This window comes from Pan troglodytes, chromosome 8 (genome assembly GCF_028858775.2).
Source record: "Pan troglodytes isolate AG18354 chromosome 8, NHGRI_mPanTro3-v2.0_pri, whole genome shotgun sequence".
NCBI lineage: Eukaryota > Metazoa > Chordata > Mammalia > Primates > Hominidae > Pan > Pan troglodytes.
Genome location: NC_072406.2, coordinates 108475344 through 108501419, shown reverse-complemented (window position 1 = coordinate 108501419; position 26076 = coordinate 108475344). Strand labels below are relative to the sequence as shown.

Genomic DNA, 26076 nt, shown 5'->3' with positions numbered 1-26076 from the left:
AGGACTGGGCTGTGAATCTGGGGAGCTGGTGTGCAGCTGAGGCGAATAAAGGGGGTGAGGATCAGCTGGGGACAAGGATGCTACAGACAGCCTGTTTCCTCTTTTGGGCAGTGATCATGGATGATCAAGTCAGTTGAGGTCCAGGCAGCACCCTACAGCTGGAGTGCTAGTCAGGCATGCCTACGTCTGCACCTTAGGCTGGAAGGACACCCTGGGGCACACAAGCCATTCCTGAGACTCCCCTCCCCACCCCAGCTGAGCTGGGGGTCTCACCTTGAGAATAGTACTGGTGTAGCTCTCACCTGATCAGGCCTTTGGAGTACTGGAAGGAGACCTCAATGCTGATGACCCCAATGCATGGAGGCCATGGTGCCCATGAGGGTGTCACCCCAAAGTGAATATTGTGCAGAAAAAAATAATCCTTGAAAGCAATTGATAAGACTCCTTAGCAGTGAAGTTCTTTTTGAGAAAAATCATTGCTACAGCAAGGAACATGAATTCTAGTCCTAGCTCCACCACTGCTGAGCTATGTGACTTCAGACAAATGTCTTTCCCCCTCTGAGCTTGTTTCCCTGCCTGAAAATGGAGTCAGATTCTGTCGGTGGTTTGCAGGATTTTCCTCCTCCTCTTCCTCTTGCTTCCCCCTCCTCCTCTTCTTCTTATTTTTCTTCTCCTTCTAGCAGTGGGGCCCTTTCTTCAAGTAAAATTTCATGTGGAAGCCTAATATATAAAATAAATTAAAGCAAGGCTACATTTATTTTATATATTAGGGGATGCAGGTTTGGGAGCCCTGTGCTCTTGTGCCAGGCGATGGCACCCCCACAGAGCCTCAGTGGGAGAGCCAGGGGTCCCCCTGTGCCCTCTGGAGCTCATTCAAATAACCGGCGTAGCAAGAGTCAAGGGACCCTCCCCCTCCACACACGGTAGGGTGAGGCGCTCAGGAAGCAGGTGCAGCAGTGTGCTGGGGGTCTGGGGTGGGGACAGGGACTCTGGGCAGCTCCCCATCATGCTCCCTTGCAGGTCTGTAAGTACGACTTTGTAGAGGTGCGCAGCGGCCTGTCCCCCGACGCCAAGCTGCACGGCAGGTTCTGCGGCTCTGAGACGCCCGAGGTCATCACCTCGCAGAGCAACAACATGCGCGTGGAGTTCAAGTCCGACAACACCGTCTCCAAGCGCGGCTTCAGGGCCCACTTCTTCTCAGGTATGCGGGTTCAGAGGTGAGGCTGATGCAGTGCGAGTGAGGCGGCTTTGCAGACTCCAGGCTCTGGGGTCCCTGGCCCCCTCCTCTCTCTCTTTGCTTGCTCCTGCATCCCTCCAGGTATGGCTGCCTTGGAGGGGGCGTGCCGGATCCAGGGCTTTTATATATCTGTTGGTGGCTGTGTTAGTTTCCTAGGGCTGCCATAACAAATTACCGCAAACTGGTTGGTTTAACACAACAGAATCTTATTCTTACAGTTCTGGGGGCCAGAATTCCAAAATCCAGGTGTTCGCAGGGCCATGCTGCCTCGGAAAGTTCTAGGGTAGAATCCCTCCCTGCCTCTTCCTAGCCTGTGGTGGCTCCCAGCAGTCCTTGGCATTCCTTGCCTTGTAGCTGCATCATCCCGATCTCTGTCTCCATCTTCACATGCCCTTCCTTCTTCTCTGGGTCTCTGTGTCCCCTCCTTTTCCTAGAAGGACTCCAGTCATTGGATTTAGGGTTGATCCTAAATCCAAGATGATTTCATCTCAAGATTCTTAACTAATAGTTCTGCAGAGACACTATTTCCAAGTAAGATCACATTCTAAGGTTCCACATTGTATTAGTCTGTTTTCACAACATACCTGAGACTGAGTAATTGATAAAGAAAAAGAGGTTTAGGCCGGGCGTGGTGGCTCATGCCTGTAATCCCAGCACTTTGGGAGGCCGAGGCGGGCAGATCACTAGGTCAGGAGTTCTAGACCAGCCTGGCCAACATGGTGAAACGCCGTCTCTACTAAAAATACAAAAAAAAAAAAAAAAAAATTAGCCGGGCGTGGTGGTGTGTGCCTGTAATCCCAGCTACTCGTGAGGCTGAAGCAGGAGAATCGCTTGAACACAGGAGGTGGAGGTTGCAGTGAGCCAAGATAGTGCCATGGCATTCCAGCCTGGGTGACAGAGCAAGACTCCATCTCGGGGCAAAAAATAAAAAATAAAGAAAAAAAGGTTTAATGGACTCACAGTTTCACATGGCTGGGGAGGCCTCACAATCATGGCAGAAGGCAAAGGCATGTCTTACATGGCTGCAGACAATACAGAATGAGAGCCAAGTGAAGGGGGAAACCCCTTATAAAATCATCAGATCTCGTGAGACTTATTCACCACCACAAGAACAGTATGGGGGAAACCGCCTCCATGATTCAATTCTCTCCCACCGGGTTCCTCCCACAACACATGGGAATTATGGGAGCTACAATTCAAGATGAGATTTGGGTAGGGACACTGCCAAACCACATCACACATGAACAGGAATTTTGGGAAGACACTACTAAACCCACTACAGCAGCACATTGGACCCTACTTCTCAAACTGAAGGCCATGAACCCTCAGGGCCAGTACAGCAGCTGTAGAAAAAGCCCATTCTCCTTAGCGTGGCATGTGGTGCTGGACACTGCCTTGGCCCACCTGTTCTGCCAGCCACATTCCCTCTGCAGGTGCCCTGTGCTCTGATCACGAATAATCCCCTCACTGTTCCCCCACACCATCACCTTCTACTCCTAAACCGCCATCCCATTCTGTCTTCATACCCTCTGCCTGTGGCGTTCCCTCTCCCTGGAATATCCTTCTTCCCTCCCTCCTTAGGAAACTCCTACTTCAACCTCAAGACCCACAATGCCACTTTCTGTAACATTCTCTGGCTTCGTCTTATTCCTCTATCTTAGTCCATTTTGTGCTGCTATGACAGAGTACCATAGTAATTTATAGTGAACAGAAATGTATTTGGCTTATGAATCTGGAGGCTGGGAAGTCCAAAATCAAGGGGGAACATCTGGCAAATGCCTTCTTGCTGTGTCATAACAAGGTGAAAGCCACCACATGGGTGAGAAAGAGCGGCAAGGGGGTCAAACTCATCCTTTATCAGGACGCCACTCCTGCAATAATGAGCTCTCATGACCTAATCACATTTAAGGGCCTCATCTCTCAACACTGTTGCACTGGGGATTAAGTTTATAACACATGAACTTTGGGGGACCCATTCAAACCATAGCACCCTCTTAGCACATTGATTGTTCTTTCACCAGTGTTCCCATAGCACTCTCTCCTTCCCTTCCATTAGGGCTCTTGTCACCAGGGCCAGCTCCATGGGCCTGTGGCCTGTGCAATAGCACAGAGCCTGTTCTCGGAAGGGCCCACACTAATTTAAGGTTCTGTTGTCATCATCTTGAAATTCATGGCCGGGCATGGTGGCTCATGCCTGTAATTCCAGCACTTTGGGAGGCCAAGGCGGGTGGATCACGAGGTCAAGAGATCGAGACCATCCTGCCCAACATGGTGAAACCCCGTCTCTACTAAAAATGCAAAAAATAAGCTGGGCGCGCTGGCGCATGTGTAGTCCCAGCTACTCGGGAGGCTGAGGCAGGAGAATCGCTTGAGCCAGGGAGGCAGAGGTTGGGTGACAGAGCAAGATGCCGTCTCAAAAAAAAAAAAAAAGAAATTCATAATAGTGTTTCAACAAAGTTCAAATCTTGCACTGAGCCTTGCAAACTGTGTAGCATGTCCTGCATGTCACGTCATATTAGAGGGTGAACTGTTTACAAGCAGGAACTGTACTTTGGTTATCTTTATAGTCTTAATGCTTGGCATAGAAATGACCCAATTATTTGTTGATTTTATAGATACCCAGAGTTCCATCTCCATGCGTTTTTTTTTTTTGGCAGTCTCTCACTGAGCAAGTCATGTTTTTTGTTTTGAGTGTCTGCTGTGGGCACAGTACACTACTAGGCTCAGAGCTGCTGCCAGGGAAATGACCCCAACCCTGGACAAGCTTACATGCCATCTAGGGAGCCAGGAATACACACCCTGCTAAGTCCCAGCCTGGAGCACTGTGGGGTGGGCTGGTGCAACAAGGGCTAATGTTTGAAGAAGAGAAGCCCATGGTTGCCTGGAGCAGTGGGTGAAGACTTTTTGCAGGATTTGGGGTGGTCTAAGCCAGGTTTTAAAGGATGGAAGACATGGAGGTGGAGATAGGATGATTAGAGAGAAAGTAATCAGGGTCCCCAGTAGGGGAGGCAGTGTGAGCACAGGTTAAGTTCTCAACAGAGCACAGAGACAGAGATGAGATGGGCCTGCATGGAGCCCTGACCCATGCTGGGAAGCCAAGGGCATGAGATGGGCCAAGTTGGAGAAGGCCAGGTCATGAGGGACCTTAAACGCTGGGCTGAAGAGTAGGGACCCGATGAAACAGGAAGGGGGACTGTTTGCAGGTTCTTGAGCAGGGGAAGCCTAAACTTGTCATCTGACCAAGCCATGCCAGGCAGTGTAGAGCTGGGAGGGCCAGGCGGCTGGAGGACCAGGGCAGCAGGGCAGGGTGCAGGAGCCACCTCAGAGGAGGATGTAGCAGAGCCTCACAGGCAGGGCAGCTCCACATTTGCAATAGGAAACTAGAGCACAGGGAAGAGGATCAGAGCAGGGGTGAGGACCTGTGAGTCATCTGCAGAAGGACTTGGAGGAAGGGAGAGAGGTGGGTCAGTGCTGGGTGTTGGGCGGCTTCATGTCTTCTGCATTCTTTTTTTTTTTTTTTTTTGGAGACAGAGTGTCGCTCTTGTTGCCCAGGCTGGAGTGCAATGGCGCAATCTCCGCTCACCGCAACCTCCGCCTCCTGGCTTCAAGTGATTCTCCTGCCTCACCCTCCTGAGTAGCTGGGATTACAGGCAGGTGCCAGCACGCCCAGCTAATTTTGTATTTTTAGTAGAGACAAGGTTTCTTTACATTGGTCAGGCTGGTCTCGAACTCCGGACCTCAGGTGATCCACCCGCCTCGGCCTCCCAAAGTGCTGGGATTACAGACATGAGCCACCGCGCCTGGCCTCTCTTCTGCATTCTTTTTTTTTTTTTTTTTTTTTTTTTTGAGATAGAGTCTCGCTCTGTCGCCCAGGCTGGAGTGCAGTGGTGCAATCTCTGCTCACTGCAAGCTCCGCCTCCTGGGTTCATGCCATTCTCCTGCCTCAGCCTCCCGAGTAGCTGGGACTACAGGCGCCCGCCACCACGCCCGGCTAATTATTATTATTATTATTATTATTTGTATTTTTAGTAGAGACAAGGTTTCACCATGTTAGCCAGGATGGTCTCAATCTCCTGATCTCGTGATCCGCCTGCCTTGGCCTCCCAAAGCAAAGGGTCTTTCTTACAAGGGCTCTTAGTTGTCCTGATAACATAAGCAGGTGAAATACATTGTTCAAGGAGACATTAACAATGGTGAACAAGAGCATATAGAGAGGGGAGGAAGACAGGGCTGACCCCTAAAGTCATTCTGGTGATGGCAGGGAAGCAGGGGAGGGAGGCTGATCTTTGGTAAATGCAGGAACAAGTTGGCTTAGGATAGGGCTGCATACAAGGACCACAAGTTTAACAAGGGCCAGCACTTGAGTTCTCACATAATAATTATACAGCTAACACTGTGGGCTGGATGCTGCTCTAATTAATTTACCCCTCCCAACAACCTGTGAAATGAGGATACCATTACTGTCTCCATTTTACAAGTGAGGCAACTGAGGCACAGAGGGCAGGAACTGCCCATGGCCACAAAGGCTGGAAGTGGTGCGGTAGGGCTGGCCCTCTGCTGTGTGTCCCCAACACTCAGCTGCTCCACGTGCAGAGGGTGGGGTGGAGTCGCGGCACTTGAGCCCAGGCCACAGAGGATGCTTGCTCACTGAGTGACCTTGATCACATTAGCCATTCTCAGCGTCAGTTTCCTTACTTGCTTTTGTTTTGTTTGTGAGATGGAGTTTCACTCTTGTTGCCCAGGCTGGAGTGCACTGGCGCGATCTCTGCTCACTGCAACCTCTGCCTCCCAGGTTCAAGCAATTCTCCTGCCTCAGCCTCCCGAGTAGCTGGGATTACAGGCATGCACCACCACGCCTGGCTAATTTTTGTATTTTTAGTAGAGACAGGGTTTCTCCATGTTGACCAGGCTGGTCTCGAACTCCCAACCTCAGATGATCCACCCACCTCGGCCTCCCAAAGTGCTGGGATTACAGGCATGAGCCACCATGCCTGGCCAGTTTCCTTACTTGTAAAGACTGGCAGATAGACAGCTCCCTCCTAAGGTTGGATGAGAATTAACTTAGATAATGCATACAGTGTTTGGGGCAGTGCCTGTTGCATAGTAAACACTCAGTAAGTGGGAATTACTGTTATTATTGTTACTATTGTGATTAATACTAGCCTGTCCTTTAGGGAGCTCCTTGTTTTGAGCAGGGAGCAGGGGCAGAGAACATACATAGAGTACTTGGAGAATTCAACACATACCAGGGCCAAGTACATACCCAAGAAACCTGAGGTGAAGATGCTTCCCGCTTCACTCCTCCAGTGAGGGAACAATCAGAGGGGGAAGGGGAGCAATCAGAGAGGCTTCCCAGAGGAGGCCACTTTTAAGTGGGATTCTGAGCCCTGAGGGACATTCGCAAGTTGGCGGTTCCTCTTAGAAGAGTTCATTGATCTCCCCAGATAAGGACGAGTGTGCCAAGGACAATGGCGGGTGTCAGCATGAGTGCGTCAACACCTTCGGGAGCTACCTGTGCAGGTGCAGAAACGGCTACCGGCTCCACGAGAATGGGCATGACTGCAAAGAGGGTGAGGCTGGACCTCCAGTTGTTGGGGGGGCGGGCTGCCCTTCGCCGCACCCCATGCCCCTGTGTGCATGTGCATGAGTAAGGCGGTGCGGCGAGGAGCTCTTCCACCTTCTGAGCTGAGGCCCAGCAACTGCTGTCCTTGCGGGAGAGTTTTCCCCAGGGCATCTCGCTCCTTCAGGAGGCACCTGGGGGCCTCAGGTGCTCTAGGCTGTTATTTTTGTAAGTGATTAAGCCTGCAGGCTCTGGAATCCAATTACCTAGGTCTAAATCCTGGCTCTGCCGTTCCCTAGCTGTGTGACCTTGGGCAAGCTATTTAACCTCTCTGAGCCTCAGTTTTTTCTTTAGTTAAAAGGGTCTAAACATATCTCCTTCTTAAAGTTTTTGTGAGGATTAAAAGAATGCCTAGAAAGTATTTCAGACTCTCTGACACATGTTATGTCCTCAAATGTCAATAAAGATCAGCCATTTATGTCTTTGTCATATATTAATTACCATATGCAGGTCCCATTGGAAAATAGGATTTGGGGAAAGCTTTGCTCCATTCTCCATTCACTGTGGGGAATTCTTCAGGGCCAGGTGGCTTTTACTGTCCAGTCATCCTGGAAAAAGCCTTCCTTCTGTTCTTACCCTGCCCAGTGAAGGGAGTTCGAACATTTATGACAAACACACAGGCTTCCAGGCCTTGGCTCCAGCCACGAAACCCTGCAAAGGAAGTCAAGGGTGGAGGAAGATGTGGAAGACACACACCCTGATCTCTGGAATAAACAGTCTGGAGTTAGGAGATTTGGCTGGGTGCCGCAGAGTCTGGTCAGGATCTGCCTAGAATGTTAAAGGAGGCGCTGACACATCTTCAGGAGGAGGTGGCCACCCTCCAAGCCCAGCCCTAGGGCATGGTCACAGGTGGCGGAGGGGCTGGGTGGGAGGCTGCTGGAAGAACTGAGCTGGGAAGGAACAGTCAAGCCCCTGTGAGATGGGCCCGGGCCAGGACCAGGCTTGCCTCCTGCAGTGTGGGAGAGGACAGGAGTGACGTCAACTCTCCCAAGATCCCACCCCTGAATAGTGGCTGCATTCGTGTGGGTTGACCCCAACGGCAGGGGGTGTCAGAGCAAACATCTCAGGAGCTGAGCAAATGTCCCAGGAGCCGAGCCACTGCCCCTTTGAGCACCTGTTCTCTGCGTTGGCTGCAGAGCAGATGTAGCACTGAGCAGAGGCAAATCTCTTTGGAACATCCTTGAAGCTGTTTCCTCCCCTTCCTGCCCCCGGCCCTCCTCACCTGCCTCTCCAGCTTCTTCAGTGTGGAGCCTCCGTGTTTGTGATACAGTCCACCGTGCTTTCTAAGCAGTGGTAGCACTGGCCTCAAAGCCAGGCAGGCCAAGTTCGAGTCCCAGCTCTGCCCCCTATCAGCAAGGCACTGACCCTCTCCAAACCTATTTTCTTATTTGGGAAGTGAGAAGGACTAAAGGAGAGGATGCATGGAAAATGCTGACCACAGTGCCCACCACAGAAGAGAAATGCCAGCTATTGGCCAAGATGCCAGGCATTGAACAAGTTGTGGGACCACTCTTGGCAAATAGCACTGTAACCAGGACAAACTTGGTAGACTCCAAATAAAGCCACTTTGAAAAACTAAAAGAAGCTTATGGATGGATGACGAAGGAGACCTCTGTTAGCCAAGATGCACTGAGCACTTACCATGGGCTGGCATGCCCTAAGCCTTTCCCATGCATTATCTCATTCGATCACATATCACCCTGACTAGAGTGGCACCCTTTTACAAATAAGGACACCGAAGCTTACATAAGAGCCCCAAGTCCCACAGATTGTAGGTGGCAGAACCAGGACATGGGCCGAGGCCCACCTGACCCCACTGCCAGTGCTTTTAACATATTTGCAAGGATAACTGCAATGTGGATAGGAATAGAAAGATAGCCTGGCCCCCGAGCCACAGTCAGGAAGGCAGAAAAGCCAGTGCAAGTAAACCAGCACATCCCTGAGCCAGGAGATACCTGATTCAGGATACCCCAACCCCATATTTGATAAAGACCCTGAGACAATTAGGAGAGAGGGGAGGAGACCCCCCTAGAATCCTTCTTGTGCTGCCCACAGTGAATGACTTCTCTCTTTGTATGTGTCCCCCTGCCACCCCCAGCTGGCTGTGCACACAAGATCAGCAGTGTGGAGGGGACCCTGGCGAGCCCCAACTGGCCTGACAAATACCCCAGCCGGAGGGAGTGCACCTGGAACATCTCTTCGACTGCAGGCCACAGAGTGAAACTCGTGAGTCATTTTTGTAGTTTATTGAGAATGTGGACTTGAGTATCAGGCAGATGTGCGTTTGAGTCTCTGCTCTGCCACTTCCCAGCTCTGTAACTTGGAAGTTACTCAACATTTCCAGGTCTCAGTTTCATTATCTGGAAAACATGGATACTAATGAAGCCTACTTCATCGGGCTGTTGTGCAGATTAAAAGAGACAACGCACAAAAGCTCTATAGGTCACACCTGGGCACAGTGGGACCAGCAGGAGGCGGCATCCACCACCCACATCTGCAGTGCTGTTTGAGATTCACTTGTTTCCAGTTTTAATTTTTTACAAGACGATACAGTCTCATGATTAAAAACGAGATGAATCAGTACAGGAGGTTGGAAATAGAAATCAAAAGGCCCCAGAGCCCCCATTTCCACTCTAGAAATGACCACTCTAAACACATTCTTATGGATCCTTCTAGAAATTTTCTGTGCACAATCATGACTGTCAGTGCACAGGGAAATATATATGTTTTTGTTACTCAAATTCCTCTAATAAAATCCCATTCGTATTTTTTCTACAACTTACTTTTTTTTCCCATTAGTAATAGGAGACTAAGTTCTTTATGCAAATTCCCTCTTGAATTAAAAATTTTCCCCAAGCCTTTATTTGAAGTCTTTTTCACGTATATGATGTGTGGTTTGCACAGTTATTTCAAAGGAGAGTTGAATCTCCTAGGAGTCTCATTTCTCAACCCCCAGGGACTCCCACACTTTGGAGAATAAAGAACCCCTTTTGCCAGCTGGAGAATGTATTGTACTTCAGGCAGATGGACATTTTTTAAACGGGTTTTTCTGACTGTAGAGGTAAGTAGGATTGACCCTATGAACTGTGGACGATAACTCAGGGAGAATGGAAGAGAACAGAGAGGGAAAAGTCCATGATCAATGGACTATGGCGCAGGGACTTGCAGGATGTTTATTGGTGAGAGCCATGAGTGAGGAGCAGAAGAGGCGAATGGGCCCCCAGGGCGTCGAGGGGTGAAGACAGGACCTCTGACCACAGGGTGCTCCCAGCGGGCAGTTCACATGCTGGGCTGCCCGTGGGGAAACTGCTGCTCTGCTAAGAGGTGGTATCCCGGGTCAGCCTTGAATCTGGGCGAGGATGAACTGCAGAGCGCCTTAGGGAAAGGCACTGCTTCTCCAAGACCGCCATCTGCTGGGAAATGTTCGCAATGGCAACATAGAGCCCCGAGGACCTCGGGGGAGGCGCCTTCTGGCGTTGGGAGCGCGCAAACGCACAACGGGAAGCGTTTGCCCGAGGCTCATAGACACACTTGGTAGTTTCCAAAAGGCGTTCCCTTGGGAAACGGATGGTGGATATATTGATTGCGCGCTTTTCGCTACCATAGAATGTGAGTTGAATACTTCTCAAGGAAGCTGGTGGTGTTCACTGCATGTGGGTGGCGACAGGGCGCCCCATGGACCTCCTGGGAGCTCCCTGCCTGCTGAGCCTAAGGCTCCCTTCCACTGCATGGCCGTCCCGGTGCCACTGCTCCCCTGTCCCGTGTCTCTACCCACCACCTTGGCCCAGTGCTCCCTATGTCACTGGCGGGAGAGCTTTGCCCAAGTACGTTAGTGTGTGGGAGTCATTCTGAAAGCCTGCATTGCCGTGCTGGTCCCTTCCCCCTCCCAACCTCCATCTCTGCGCTGCCAGGCCAGCCCCGCTCTTTTGAATTGAACCCCCCGCCCCCCAACTAATGTCCTGTCTCCCTGCTCTGTCATTTGGTCCAAGTCTTCATCTAACACCGTCCCCGCTCACCTTATCCCATCTCCCTTGACGCTGGGGCTGCCATCAGTCGGCCACCTACCCAGCATCTGAGAAGCCTGCATTCAGGGCTGAAAAGCCTGGAATGGTGGGGCGCCCCTGGCGAGCGTTAGGGGACAGTCCTTAGGGGGAACAGGGAGAGGTGAGGCAGCATAACCTGATGACTGATAGCAGTGGGGGTTGGAGAAGGCTAGCTGGGGTCAAATTCAGCTTCATCTGTCTCCAGCTGTGTGAGCTGGGGCAGGCCAGCCAGCTTCTCTAAAACTCATTTTCCCCTTCTGCATGTTGGAAATAATAATAGCTCTTCCTTCACAGCATCACCAGAAGTAAGAGAGAAAATGCGCATAAATGCTTGGCATGGAATAAACACTCAGCGAGAGTCAGCCACCATGAGGGTGCTGCCTGGAGCAGCGTGCACCTCATACAACCTCACCAGCGTCATTTGTACTAAAGGATCGTGCAGCAGAGTGCACAGGTCAACAGCAGGGTCTCTGATGCCAGAGCACCAGATCATGGCCCAACTCTCAGTATGTGACCTTGGGCAAGTCATCTGACAGCAATGAGCCTCATTTTCCTCACCTGTAAAGCGGGGATTAGACACATCACAGGGGTGTAAAGATTAAATGAGGCGATACTTGTAAAGCATTTAAAACAGCTGCCGACAGAGTGGGCACTCAGCCCTTGCTGGCTCTTAGCCCTAAGTGAGAGAGAAGCTGTGTGATGGGATGGAAGGAAGACAGATTTGGGCTGTGTAAAGCCTGGCTCTGTCACTTAATAGCTGTCAAAATGTCAAGCATTTAATCTCTGAAGCCCTGCTCTCTCATCTGCAGTGTGGTCATTGTAGCAATAGCTCATGTAACTACCTCATAGGGCCACTTGCTGGACCAAAAGCAAGGCGGAGGTTGAGACCCTCTCTACAGATGTCCTCAAGCATCATCATGGCCACACACCCCCTGCACAGCCAGCTGGATGTCTCCCTGCACTGCCTCGCCCCTTCCTGTCCCAGAACTGGAAAGGAGGCCCCCACCCCAGCTGAACGTCAGGCCCTTGCCTTACTTTCTGCTCTTCTGTCCCCAGACGTTTAATGAGTTTGAGATCGAGCAGCACCAGGAATGTGCCTATGACCACCTGGAAATGTATGATGGGCCGGACAGCCTGGCCCCCATTCTGGGCCGTTTCTGCGGCAGCAAGAAACCAGACCCCACGGTGGCTTCCGGCAGCAGTATGTTTCTCAGGTTTTATTCGGATGCCTCAGTGCAGAGGAAAGGCTTCCAGGCAGTGCACAGCACAGGTACCTGGGGTGGGACACTGGCTTCCACCTGATGAGCACTTGGACAGGAGACAGAGAAATGGTGAAGGCAGGACAAGGACTGCCTTTTATTCTGACTGGGGGAGGGCGAGGGGAGGAAGGTGCGTGATAAAATGTCCTATTAAAATGAAGCATCAAGCTGGGCGTGGTGGCTCATGCCTGTAATCCCAGCACTTTGGGAGGCCGAGGCAGGCGGATCATCTGAGGTCAGGAGTTCGAGACCAGCCTGGGCAACATGGTGAAACCCCGTCTCTACTAAAAATACAAAATTAGCTGGGCATGGTGGTCGGTGCCTGTAATTCCAGCTACTCAGGAGGCTGAGGCAGGAGAATTGCTTGAACCTGGAGGCAGAGATTGCAGTGAGCCAAGATCGTGCCATTGCACTCTAGCCTGGACGATAGAGTGAGACTTTGTCTCTAAAAAAATAAAATGAAGCATCAGCAACCATAGGGAAAAGGGCCGTCTTCTTTCAATGTCCTTAATTGACGCAATTTGAAATGGACAACCCTTTGTTAGTGCCCCATTTTTTCCTCCCTCCTTCTTTCCTTCCTTTCTTCCTCTCTTTTGAAAATATATTTTGGCTGGGCACGGTGGCTCACACCTGTAATCCCAGAACTTTGGGAGGCTGAGTGGGGAGGATTGCTTGAGCCCAGGAGTTCAAGACCTGCCAGGGCAAGATGGTGAGACCACCCCCCGATCTCTACAAAATAAAAACTAGAAAACATAGCGAGGTGTGGTGGTCCCAGCTACCCTGGAGGCCGAAGCAGGAGAATTGCTGGAGCCCAGGAGTTCAAAGCTTCAGTGAGCTCTGATCACGCCACTGCACTCCGGCCCAGGTATTTTGATGGTCTATGAAGTCCAGAAGTTGGGTAACTGAGTGGTGAAAACAGCCCTTTTATCCCTGTAAGGACCAGTTCTGGAAAGTGAAAAATGTTTCTGTTCCCCGTGATTTTTTCTTCCATTCAAAATGTAAATAGCACTATTAGGTCCTTTGGTGGGAAATGTATGTGCTTATAACTTATATTATCTACTTCGTTAAGTAGAAGAATGTCAGGAAGAAATTTGGCTCTGCTCTTTAGCCATTAAAATGTTGCCACCTGGGACTAGTGCCCACGGAAGCAAATCTGACCCTTTGATCCTGATGTACAATTGTGTCCTTTGTCAGAGCTGGTGACCACCCAAAGCCCACTCTGCTTCTGTAATGCTGAGTCTGAGCTTACGATCATGGGACCCTGTGATCCTTTTAACAGCCTCTGCCTCCAGTTTTTTTTCAGTACTGGAAAATATAAATTAGGTCAAACAAAATGGCGACCAGCATCCTGAGGCAGTTCAGCCTCCTCTTGCACAGCAGAAAACGCTGCATGGTTTGTGGAACCCTGTCAAACTCCCTGAGGAGTTCTAGCTCCCTACAGGGAAGTTTAAAAGCCCTCTTGTCCCTGCAGATAGAGACCAGCAGGAACAGAGGTGCTTCAGGGTCCCGGCAGGAAGTGGGGGCACATTCAGAGTCATTATTTGAGAGAAGTTAATAAAGGGACAAGTTACAAAGGGGTGGGAGAGTATGGGACACTGTAGGACAATGAAGCCACCAGAGCTAGGAACTGCAACTCCAGGCCCAGAGGATGAGAGGAGGGAGCAGTTCCTGGAAGCTGGAGACAGAGAGGGCTGCATGCAGAGACCCTCTGGCTGCAGCTGTGACCTAAGTGGAAGAAAAGCTGTGGCAATCAGGGGACTAAATACCCTGGCTTCTCTCGCCTCCCTCCCTCTGATCTGCTGGTGCTCCCCATGGCTGAACCTGCAGCAGAAGGCACGGGGTCATCGATGTAGGCCAGGGGTCTGTCTCACGGGGCCCAGGCAGGTGGGGAGGGTGGGGGCGTCCGGCAGGATGGAGGGGAGGTGTCCCACCCTGCTCTGTGCTCATTTCATGACCACCCAGCTCTCAGGAATTTGAAATTTCCCAAAGACAGGTTAGACCTGTAAGACATTCTAAGCCAGAGCCAACACAGGACTCAGAATGGTCAGTCAGACAGGACCGGGGCCAGGCAGGGCGTGGAGCTCCAGCGGGGCCTAGGAGTGTTAGGAGCCAGGTGGCCCAGAATCTACAACAGCGTTTGCCTGGGCCCCTCGGGGGGCATGGAGCACACTGGGGAGGGGCTGTGCAAGAATTTGCTTCCAGAATTTCTGGTGCTGGCTAATCTAGACCAGTCTTATCTATTTTATTTATTTATTTACTTTTTTTTTTTTTGATACGGAGTTTTGCTCTGTGGCCCAGGCTGGAGTGCAGTGGCACAATCTCAGTTCACTGCAACCTCCGCCTCCCAGGTTCAAGAGATTCTCCTGCCTCAGCCTCCCGAGTAGCTAGGATTACAGGCGCCCACCACCACACCTAGCTAATTTTGTATTTTCAGTAGAGACAGGGTTTCACCATGTTGGCCAGGCTGGTCGCAAACTCCTGACCTCAAGTGATCCACCCGTCTCGGCCTCCCAAAATGTTGGGATTACAGGCATGAGCCACTGCGCCCGGCCAATATCCATTTTATTTTATGTGGGCTTAAGTGTCCAAGACACAAGGTACTATATATAGGACCAGGGCCAACCAGAGTTACTGTCCTTGTATAATGAAAAAACCCAGAAACAAAGGCTACAGAATACCAGCCCAGAGCCTGAGGTGCAGCTCACCTGTGACACCCACAGGGACCTCAAAGTTGGCCTATAGTCAATGCCCTCAAATGCAAAAACCAGTCAATTAGGGTCTGAAGTTTCCAGGCTTGAGAGCTTACCCGCGATTCCGATGTGCTTTTATCGCCCTCTGTCGGCAGAAATGACAAATTGCAGTCAGTCGGTGGGGCGAGTGGGAGCCCTTCTCAGATGCATCCAACACTTCCAGGGAATAAAGTGGCAAATAGATCCACCCACATCCCAGCGACCAGTGAGGCGAACCATCCATTGGCTCCATGTCTCCATAACCGGAAAAAACAAAAAGCAGCCAACTCTTTTCAATGGCATGCTCACGTATTCTCAAGCTGGGAACAGGGGACCTTGGCTTGTGAGGGCCACTTTGCACCCCCGAGGGAGCCCTGACCTGGGAGCCAGGGGCCTCTGTGTACTCCTCCATCAAATGGGGTGACGAGACTACCTGGCCTCTCCTGCCAGGCACGCACCAGGCTCTGTAGAGAAAGCTGAGCAGACGCAGGCGGGAGGCACGAGGGTGTCTTGTGCTGAGGGGACATCTCACTTCTCTCTGCTCCAGAGTGCGGGGGCAGGCTGAAGGCTGAAGTGCAGACCAAAGAGCTCTATTCCCATGCCCAGTTTGGGGACAACAACTACCCGAGCCAGGCCCACTGTGACTGGGTGATCGTGGCAGAGGACGGCTACGGCGTGGAGCTGACATTCCGGACCTTTGAGGTTGAGGAGGAGGCCGACTGCGGCTACGACTACATGGAAGCCTACGACGGCTACGACAGCTCAGCGCCCAGGCTCGGCCGCTTCTGTGGCTCTGGGGTAAGTCCCGGAGACGCTGGGGCCGGGGCAGAGTGTGATGATTCACAGCAGGAGTTGTGGAGTCAGACACACCCGGGTTTCAGTCCTGGCCACCTCCTCCACTTAGGAGCAACGGCGAGGAGGCACGTTCTGCAGAAGCGGAGTGGGAAGCAGGAGAACTGTCACGAGAGGAGGTTGGGAGGCAGCCAGGGACCAGTCCTTGAAGGCCCCTTACTGAGGCCAGCCATGGAAGAGCACTTTTCCTTTTGGGACTTTCACCTATTTTTGCAAAGGCTTTCCCTCTCCCCTCCTTTTTTTTTTTTTTTTTTTCTTTTTTTTCCCCCGAGACGGAGTCTTGCTCTGTCGCCCAGGCTGGATCTCGGCTCACTGCAACCTCTGCCTCCTGAGTTCATGCAATTCTCCTGCCTCAGCCTCCCAAGTAGCTGGGATTACAGACATGCGCCACCACGCCCACCTGATTTTTGTATTTTCAGTAGAGACGGGGTTTCACCAGTTGGTCAGGCTGGTCTTGAACTCCTGACCTCAAGTGATCCACCTGCCTCGTCCTCCCAAAGTGCTGGGACTACAGGCGTGGGCCACCATGCGCAGCCACTCTCCTCCATTTTTATTTGGCCTTCAGGCTTTAAAAATATTTAATTATGCTTTTATATATTTCTTATATTCACATTTCTCTCCTCAAGCAAAACCAAATGCCTATGAAAATTACAAGTCACTTACTATACACACAATAGTTGTGCTCAAGGTCATTATCAATGTTCTCATTATTGACTTCTTTAGTGGGCCTATTGTGTTTGCTGTTTCTCCAGCACCTGACATAGGGCTTGGCATATAGTTGGTGCTTGGTGGGAGTTTGCGCATTGGCCAGTACAGTGTCCCAGTCACTCCCCTGGCTGCACCGCACTGGACACTGCCCATACTGGGCACCAGCCCCCTCCTTTCTGTTGCCTCGAGGCCTGGTCGCTCAAGCTTCTTTGCTATTGGCTGGACTTATAGCACATCATTTTTGAGTCACCAGTGCTCCTTGTGCTAAACGGAAACTCAAATTGGCATTTATATTTCTTTGAATAATTCCCTTCATCTTCTTTCACCCTCTAAAAAAGGAAGAATGACAAAGTGGCACTTAACCAATGCACTGCCTTTGATAAAATCTTTCAAACTATGAGGTCTGTGGAAAGGAACCCCTTGGAGGGGTTAACTGAGCAGTTAACTGTGGGGGAAGCCCACTTTGGCTCCACTAGAACCTCGCAGGCAACAGCCTTGGAACGTGGCTCCCATTCACAGACCACCTGGCAAAACCTTTCTGACCAATATGGTGGCTCCATCCCATTTTTTTGTCCTTGGATGAGACAGAGGCCTGAACCATGGTCTTTGTTTCAGGTCTCCTGGGAGACACATCACAATGGTGACCCTGGAGCTCGGTGATTCATGGTGCATCCTTTACTGTCAGAAGGACCTAAGCTTGGGTCCCGCCTACCTGCGAGAACTTGAGTCTCAGTTTCCTGAAGTGAAAAATGGGGATAGTACCTGCCTTATAAGGTTGCTGTAAAGTTTACATAAGATCTGGAATTGCCTACTGCAGCACCTGACCCACCTGCATACTTAATAAATAATAGATTCTATATGAGCTATGCACCTAGGATCATCTTTGGAAGAGCAGGGCCTGCAAAGCTCCCTGGAGCAGAATTTGCAATGTTTTCTTTTGAAAAGGAGCTTGTTTGGATGCCCTTCAGAGTCTCTGGTACCAGAGACACATCCTGTGTCCTTGCATAAGATCCTGTCCCATCCTCCTCATTTTCAACTCCAATCACAGCTAAAGTCCTTCTCGTTTCCCTTTCTTCTTTCCGCAGCCATTAGAAGAAATCTACTCTGCAGGCGATTCCCTGATGATTCGATTCCGCACAGATGACACCATCAACAAGAAAGGCTTTCATGCCCAATACACCAGCACCAAGTTCCAGGATGCCCTGCACATGAAGAAATAGTGCTGATGTTCTTGAAAGACAGAAACTGAGAATGTTTTTTTGTTTTGTTTTGTTTTGTTTTTAACAACAATAGCACCTTGAAAATCTGCCCTAAAACAGTGTACAGTATTTTTCTCAAACAAAAACTCAGAATCCAGCCTTAGAGGTATATATTTGAATGAAAGTCTTGTAAGTTTGGCCAACAAGGTGGAGAGAAAATGTTCTTTTGCTTCTGTCTGCAATGTTATCATTCATGAACTGTTAAAGTGTTAAAGATTAGGACTGAAGTCACTGACCATTCAAGCTATGCTTGTTCATACCATTCTCCTTGTCCCTTGCTCCTATGTGGCAAAAGGTCAGCCTTGGGGTTGGCCGTTCCTCTAATCTGTACTTGCTTGCAAAGGTGCCAGGCTGTCTTCTGTCTATGTTGGGCATAAGGGATGAAAACTTGGCCGAGACTAATGTGTGGCTCAGAGCTTTGGCTGGAATCATTTTCTTTCTCTCTGCCAGGGACATGTCAACCAAGAAACCTGAAAATATGGATGGATGTCAGGACTAAAAAAGGCATCACAGTGAGCAGTGAGCACAGAGGGAGTTTCGAGTATAAGAATCATTGTCATGAAGTTAGGAGACCACAAAGCCATTTCTCAGAGTCATTCGCTCTCCTTGTCCCTTTGGTTTCCCCCACTCCCTAATTGCAGTAGGGGCTAAGGCATCCATTATGAATACAGCAGAACATTTGCTGGCGAGAGTCCTGTCTGCTGAGAAGACAATATTGTGGCTCGTCCTGATATTTTTTCATTCATTGACTTTGAGAAGACTCCACCTGTTCTTGGAATTCCATGGGCTTCAAAGAACATTTCTTCTTTTACCTTTGGAGGCACTTGCTGTGGCACACCTGGACTCCTTGACATCCAATTCAAACTGCATTTGCAAAATGTGCAAAGACCTCTTATGAGGGACCAATTCAGGTCCCTTATGGGGTGAACACTGTTGAAGACTGGTTAATTATAAGTTATGTAAGAATCATCGCCTTGTGGAACAAGTCAATCAGCGACTAGCTTCCTGTAGCCAATCAGGTTAAAGAGTGCGTTGGTAACTTTGCTCTGATTAACTAGTATTCAATCACCAACTTGCAATCAGAATTCATAACACTTGGCACTTGTTCTAGAGAAGTGTAGAGGATGATGTTTACATAATTTTAGCACCTCAAGGTATAATTTAAACAGTGAGGTAGTTTTGAATGGCATTTCATTAAGGCATCTATGGGCATTATGAGCTAAAAGCTGTGGTATGTTAGCTTTAAAAGAGTATTTATGTTGGAATAATTTTTAAATAATGTTTACATAACTGTAAGTCCTGTTTGGTTGGTGTTGGACGCAGGGCGGCACATGAGTGTTTTTGGTTAGAGCCAAGATAGCTCCCATGCACCGGAATTCCTTTGGGATGAATCAGCATCATTTTAAACAAAGTATTTGTAAAAGGTGAAAGGTTGTATTTTTTACAGATCAGAATGTGGCACCAGAGGACTGTGTCTCATTAAAGTGATTGCTGGGAGCAAAAACTAGAATGATACAAAGAAAGGTCAGAGAAATGCATGGGAATATTTTTTCCTTAAAACAGAAAAAAATTAAACTATTATTAATAATATATGTCTGTATATATGTATGTATGTAAAAGATCAGCTGTCAAAGCCTTAATCAATGCAGTGTGGAAAATGCCAACCCCTGGTCCTCGCTTTACTGTGGGCCCTGCAGGACTGGCTCTCCATTTCCTGCCTCTCCTTTCACCAAGCTCTGTTTTGGCCTTTCTTGGCCCTGGACTGAGGCTCAGCCTACACGCTCATATTGTGCATATGGCAGACCCTGCCCAGCATGCGCTTTGATACAGCAAATGGAGCAGCTGACCTCATGGCTCCAATCCCACCTGCCTGTTAGGGTAGATTCCATTTATCTGATTTTTGTATTTTCTGAGGTTTTATTTGGTCTCATCTTGTCTATGAGAGTTGAAACTGGAACTGGGAAACCTAAGATGGGTGTTATGGTTCTTTCTCCAAGGAAATAAAAATTCTGCAGTTTTAACCTTTAGAAGTCTAAGCAAGATTAACAAATTTCATAGAAAAGTGGGAGGGAGTCAGAAACAGAGTTGGTGCTGCTCAGCAGGATGGTGAAACAATGATACTTCTTTTTATCTCTTTAGTATGAACATTTTCAAAAACACACAGCTTCAACAATTGTCACCATATGGCCAATTTGCAACAATGGGACTCTTATGAAAAACCTTTATTTAGGCCTTCTGTGTGACGTATCCACAGAAAAGAGAAGCTCTGATTCAGCTGGGGCTAGCTGGGCCGCTCCTCTGGAAGCCCACACTTGTGGGGACTTAGGCATGACACAGGTTCTTGCAAAGAAACTAGAGGCTGGCTTCACTAGAGAGAGTCCATTCAGCAGAAAGACCCAGGCCTCTGCCTTGGTGCTTCCAATTGCTCAGTGACCTGCCTGCAAGCATCCCCAGAAGCAAACAGCAGAGGTAGAAGATATCGCTGCAGCCTGCTTTGTGCTTTAATTGGGTACCAAGCTTTGGGGATGACAGTGAGTTGCAAGAATAGTTTTAGTTCAGAGAATTGTCTTAGGACAACAGGCTAATGAAGGATTTGGGGTCTGGGTTTTTAGCCTGGCTCCGTTCTGGTGTAACCTGGTCTAGCAAAAGCTAAGCCTGGATTGCAGGGCAGGAAAAAATCTGGAATTAACTTTAGCCAGTGGAATTTCTTCAAACAGAGAAAGAGAGGCTGTTCATTGATCCACTATTCCCTCTATTTTCCTCTAAGGTAAATATTTAGAGGTATTTACCTGTAAGGTGAAGTTTCCTTTTTATTTCTACTTTACAATTTCTCTCTAAAGCAAGCTTGTCCAACCCTTGGCCCAGGACGGCTTTGAATATGGCCCGACACAAATTCGTAAACTTTTTAAAAAACATTGTAAGATTCTTTCTGTGATTTTTTTTTTCTCGTCAGCTATCGTTAGTGTATTTTATGTGTGGCCCAAGATAATTCTTCTTCCAAAGTGGCCCAGGGAAGCCAAAAGATGGGACACCCCTGCTGTAAAGTTTCATATCACTCATGAATTGCTCAGCTGATTTAAATAATTTGTAAAATCCTGCTAACTAGCAAATTCACATTGAGATTTTCTATTGATTGGGTCCCTTTGATAGCTTTCAGATTGGTATTGTTAGCGTTCCATTTGTGAACAAATGTTCCCTTGGCTTTAGCAGATGTTTTTAAAGTTTCTTTTGTAGACCGAACTTCTGAAGAGTAATACCAAATGCCTAAAATTTTATTTTTAAAAAGGAAAACTGTTTAAAGTATTATATGTAAACATATGGGTATTTTTTATTTTGTGTAATTTTACATTTCATGAAATGATGTCAGTTTCAAAGAGAAAGTGGAGAGGACCTAACATATGTCTCTACCTAGAAAGGATGGTTTCATTAAAGAATGTGGATTTATTGATGTGTCTTGGGTTTGTATTGCTAATTCAGACCAGATGGGTCCTTTTAGTGCTAATTTTCTCCAATATCACAAGAGCTTGGGAGAGAGTACTAAAAGGGGGCCCTTCTCTACAGCCTTCCACTCTCTGGTTAGTATCCAAGTACTCCAGAACAGAGTTCACTAATGGACCCAGAAAGTCATGAGCAAAGCTAAAGATGGCTTTCAAATTTGTTCCCTTTCTTACACCAAAACAAGCTGAAAATCTTACAACCTAATTGTGAAGATGTCTGCTGCCGAAACCATCCAGATGTGGTAGACATCTTCCATTTGCCCCTCAGCTCCCGTCGCCACCCTCCTCTATCTGGACATGTGTCTGAGGACTACATCTGACACCCGAGACTGAAGGTTATGGCTCCCAGTAGGTGAACACTACTGGGAGTGTTCCAGGCCTCCCCATTGGGGGCCCTGGAAGTTCCTCCTTCCACTTTCCACTTCAGGCTTAGGGGTGGTAATGACACCCTGCTTGTCTAACCTTGGGGTACTGCACTTCCCTCAAGGGAAACCTTTATAGGTAGTCATTTTAATAAACACTTTTCAAATGTAGTAATCAGTGTACATTACTTGTCTCCTGCAGGGAACCTGACTGATACAGGGTTATTTCTAACACAAAGACAGGGACTCCATCTGATAAAGGACACCCTCCTCAGATTGATTAGATGAAGAGGCTTTGGGGTATGTTTGGAGTTTTGTGGGTTATATTACAGAAGGGTAATTATACAACTGTGTTTTTAGAAGCACTCAGATTGCTCTCAATGCAAAATCCTTTAACACATGCAGTTGTTTTGTGCTATACGTAGTCTCAAGATTTTGACTTTTCTGCCCATTTGCAGTCACCAATTACATAGAGTTGATAGATAGATAATTGATAGATGATAAATAGATGATATAGGTAGATAGGTAGATAGATAGATGATAGAAAAAGAGAGAAAAAGAAAGAAAGAGAAAGAAAAAGAGACAAAGAAAGAAAAAGAAAGAATGAAAGAAGAAAGAACAAAAAGGAGAAAGAAAGGAAGAAAGAAAGGAAAGAAAGAGAAGAAAGACAGAAAGAAAGACAGAAAGAAAGACAGAAAGAAAGCAGGCTATAGATCTTCAGCAAGGTTTATCTTCTATACCTAACGGTGAGTCCCAGTGGTGCAAGGGTATGAATGCTGCTATATCAGTCAGCATAGGCTAGCTTATGCTGCAACAACTATCCCCCAAATCTCAGGGGCTTTACATAAGATTTATTTCTTGTCCACACTACACATTCATTTCTGGTCATCTGGAAACACTTGCATATCATCCTCAGTCAGGACCAGGCTGATGAAGCAGCAGCATCAGAACATTGCTGGGTTTTATAATACAGGGAAAGAAAGGGTGGCACATGACACACTGGCTCTTAAAACTGCCTGGAAATGATATATTACTTCTACTCATTTCATTGATCACAGCAAGTCACATGGATGTCCTTAACTTCATGACAAGAACAAGGCAAACTAGCAACATTGGTGGGCAGCAGTAATGACTCTCACATGTGACATTTGTAGATAGGAAAATGACTATAATTCTTCTGTTTGTTCTAAAATTTCACTTTATCCCTACCTCATTATTAACATTTTAGATAAAGATTTCTAAAAATTAGAACAAGGCCACTGCAACAATGTTTGTATACCCACAAAATTCATGTATTGAAATCCCAGCCCCTCATGTAATAGTATTGAGAGGCGGGGGCTTTGGGACGTAATTAGGTTATGAGGCTCCAGAGAGATCCCTCAGCCTCCATGTGAGGACACAGAGAGAGGACAGCTGCCTAGGAACCAGGAAGCAGGCCCTCACCAGACACTGAATCTCCTGGCACCTTGATCTTGGACTTCCCAGCCCCCAGAACTGTGATAAATAACTTTCTGTTGCTTATAAGCCACTCAGTCTGTGGTGCTCTGTTTTAGCGTCCCAAATGGACTAAGACAGCCACCTGTCATTTAGAATGGTCCAGTTTTTTAAGCTGACCGGTTGTTGCAGGGAAGACCATCCATGTGATTGGGCTTGTACAAATTTACATGGTGACAAAATATAAATGATCCAAGATTCTCAGAGTTGGTGGCCCCAATCTTTCACCCACTAAGGGCATTCCATCTATGGTTTCTAAGGAGATGATTCTCAGGCCCGACTTCCAAAGGAGAGCTTACTCACTTCATCCATTCCTTCTCCTTTAGGTAACAATGCCAAATTCATTTTGCAGAACCACCTCTTCTTCCATTGGAGGGACCCTCACTGGGGGGACTGTTAGTCAGGTTGTACATCATCCTTGGCCATATGAACCAAGCCAGACCAACCAAATCCTCTTCCTGGGACTGGAGTCCTGATCAGAGAGGCAAAAGGGCTGAGATATTTTGGAGCTCAGTTTCCCTGGAAGGACACCTCTGAAAGACCGTCTGGTAGTTGCTGCTGCTGAAGGTTTGGGAGCAACCTCACTCTGTCCTTCCAGAGCCTGGTTCTCTAGCCCTCTGTCCTTTCTGAGAGCTCCACTATACTCAGTCAATAAATTCTCCTTTTCTGTATTGTACTGTATTGTATTATATTGTATTGTATTGTATTGTATTTATTGTATTGTACTGTACTGTACTATACTGTACTGTATTGTATTGTATTGTATTGTATTGTATTGTATTGTATTGTATTTTGAGATGGAGTCTTACTCTGTCGCCCAGGCTGGAGTGCAATGGCATGATCTTGGCTCACTGCAGCCTCCGCCTCCCAGGTTCAAGCGATTCTCCTGCCTCAGCCTCCCGAGTAGCTGGGATTACAGGCATGTGCCACCATGCCCAGATAATTTTTGTATTTTTAGTAGAGATGGGGTTTCACCATGTTGGCCAGGCTGTTCTCGAACTCCTGACCTCAGGTGATCCACCCGCCTAGGCCTCTCAAAGTGTTGGGATTACAGGCATGAGCCATTGTGCCAGGCCAAATTTTCCTTTTCAAAAAATTAAGCAGAGTCTGGTTTTGATGCTTGTGACTGGGCAATCATGACTGATGGACACTTAGGCAGGGGTACCAATTGCCTGAAGATGTCAACAATTCTTCTAAAGAGATAACGTGTCCATCAGAAGGCAGAGTTATGGATCAGTGGATGCACAGCAAACAAAAGTACCAAAAAGGACCTCAGTGGCCCTCCCCATCCACAAACAGCCTTGCCAGAGAGTGCTGGGGCCATAAACTGGAGTTCTATGGTCCAGGTTGATTCTACGCCAGTCAAGGAAAATTAAAAGCATCATTTGTACGAGCTGTGCTGATTCAAGTAGTCTAATTGCGTAAATTGTATCATCCCTGCTTTGTAGATTAAAAGACTCAGACTGGAAGAAGTTATTTCACTTGCCTAAGACCATGCAGCTTCCAGTAGGGCAGCTGTGGCTCTAAACAGAGGTCTCTCTAGACCATGTTGTCACCAGTAGGTTCAGTTTAGGCTGTCACTGTGGAGTCTTGGAAACTGGAAGCCCACAAGGCAGAGGCCGCATTGGTCTTGTTTAGGATAGCATCAGTGTCGGCCATGTTGCAGGTGGCTGATTACCACAGTCTAAGAACTGATTAGAACAGCAGCTGTCACCCCTGACTGCTCATTAGCGTCCCCTGGGGATGCCCCTGCCTCACTCTGATCAATTAAGTCAGAGTCTCTGGGGGCAGGTTCTAGGCCTCAAGAGTTTTTATAACTAGCCCCCTACCACTACCTAGGTAATTCAGGTATGCAACCAGGATGGAAAAACCACCTGATTAAAGGCAATCTGGTCTCCACTGTGCCACTAAACTGCTCTTGTCAAGGCCATCAGCAACCCCCATACTGGGAATCAGAAGGCTCTTCTGACCTCTTCGGAGGCTACCTCTCAGCAGCAGTTGATACAATTAACCAACATCCACTCCCCTTCTTGAATCAAATTTCTTTCCTGTGACCCCCGAACTTCTCTGATTTTCCTGCCTCACTCAACTCTCCTTGCTAGTGACACCCCCTCTTCCAGGCTGCTAAATGTCTGTGAACCCCTGGCAGCTGTCCTGGCCCTCTGCCCTGTCTACCTGCTCATGCACACCGGGGGCTTTAAAACCATCCACAGGCCGGCCACTCCCAAACGGACGTCTTCAGCCCCAGATCCCCTTTATCCAATCGCCTACTTGGCACCTACACTTGGACAGCCCCTAGGCTACTCAGGTGTAAGGGTAATCTGTTTCTCCAGTATTACCTGCCTAAGCCAATAGCATCTCCATTTTTGTTAGTCAAGCCCCAAACCCAGGAGTTGGCTTTATTCTTCTCTTTCCCTCACCTCGCCCTTCCCCTGCCCCATATTTTTTTCATCATCAAATCCCAGTGGCTCCACCTCCACAGTAGAGAGCACAATCATTCACTGCTGTCTTCCTACAGCAGCCACCTTCATCGCTCACCTGGACTCCACTAGCCAGCCACCTGCTTCTACTCTCTTCCCCTGTAATCTTGGCTCCACAGAGAAGCCCTAGCAATCCTCGTCACCAGCAATTACATCATGCATCTCTCCCACTGAAAAACCCTTGGAAAAGGCTCTAAGGATGAAAATCTTACCATGCCCTCCCATGCCACATCAAAAGGGCTTAAACTCACTCCGTCCTTAGCCCCTTCCGGGGTGACTCCCTGGTTTATGTTGTTCCAGCCAACCGGCCTCCTGCCGGCTCTGGGAGTGCACCAAGCTTACAGGTCTTAGCATTTGCTGTGGCTTCTGCCTGGGACTCTCCTCCCTCAACCCTTCACATGTCTGCCCTCTTCTCATCTTTCACGCACAGCTTCAGTGCCATCTCCCAGAGTCATCTAAAGCAACGGCCTCCTCTGTCACTTGAGTCGCTCTCTCCTTACACTCCTATCTGCTCCTCTCACAGTGGTTTTCATTTC

The 26076-nt window shown here is 48.5% G+C and overlaps 1 protein-coding gene across 1 annotated transcript in view; it reads left to right on the top strand.

Moving 5' to 3' along the window:
- Positions 1–21151, top strand: part of TLL2 (tolloid like 2) — a 150650-nt gene extending 129499 nt beyond the window's left edge. The window contains exons 16-21 of the mRNA XM_016919000.4: positions 1021–1201; positions 6682–6807; positions 8956–9083; positions 11957–12170; positions 15436–15686; positions 17534–21151. Coding sequence (XP_016774489.4) covers positions 1021–1201; positions 6682–6807; positions 8956–9083; positions 11957–12170; positions 15436–15686; positions 17534–17668 — 1035 coding nt within the window. The 3' untranslated portion in view covers positions 17669–21151. The remainder of the gene's footprint in view (positions 1–1020; positions 1202–6681; positions 6808–8955; positions 9084–11956; positions 12171–15435; positions 15687–17533) is intronic.
- Positions 21152–26076: the final 4925 nt, after the last annotated feature.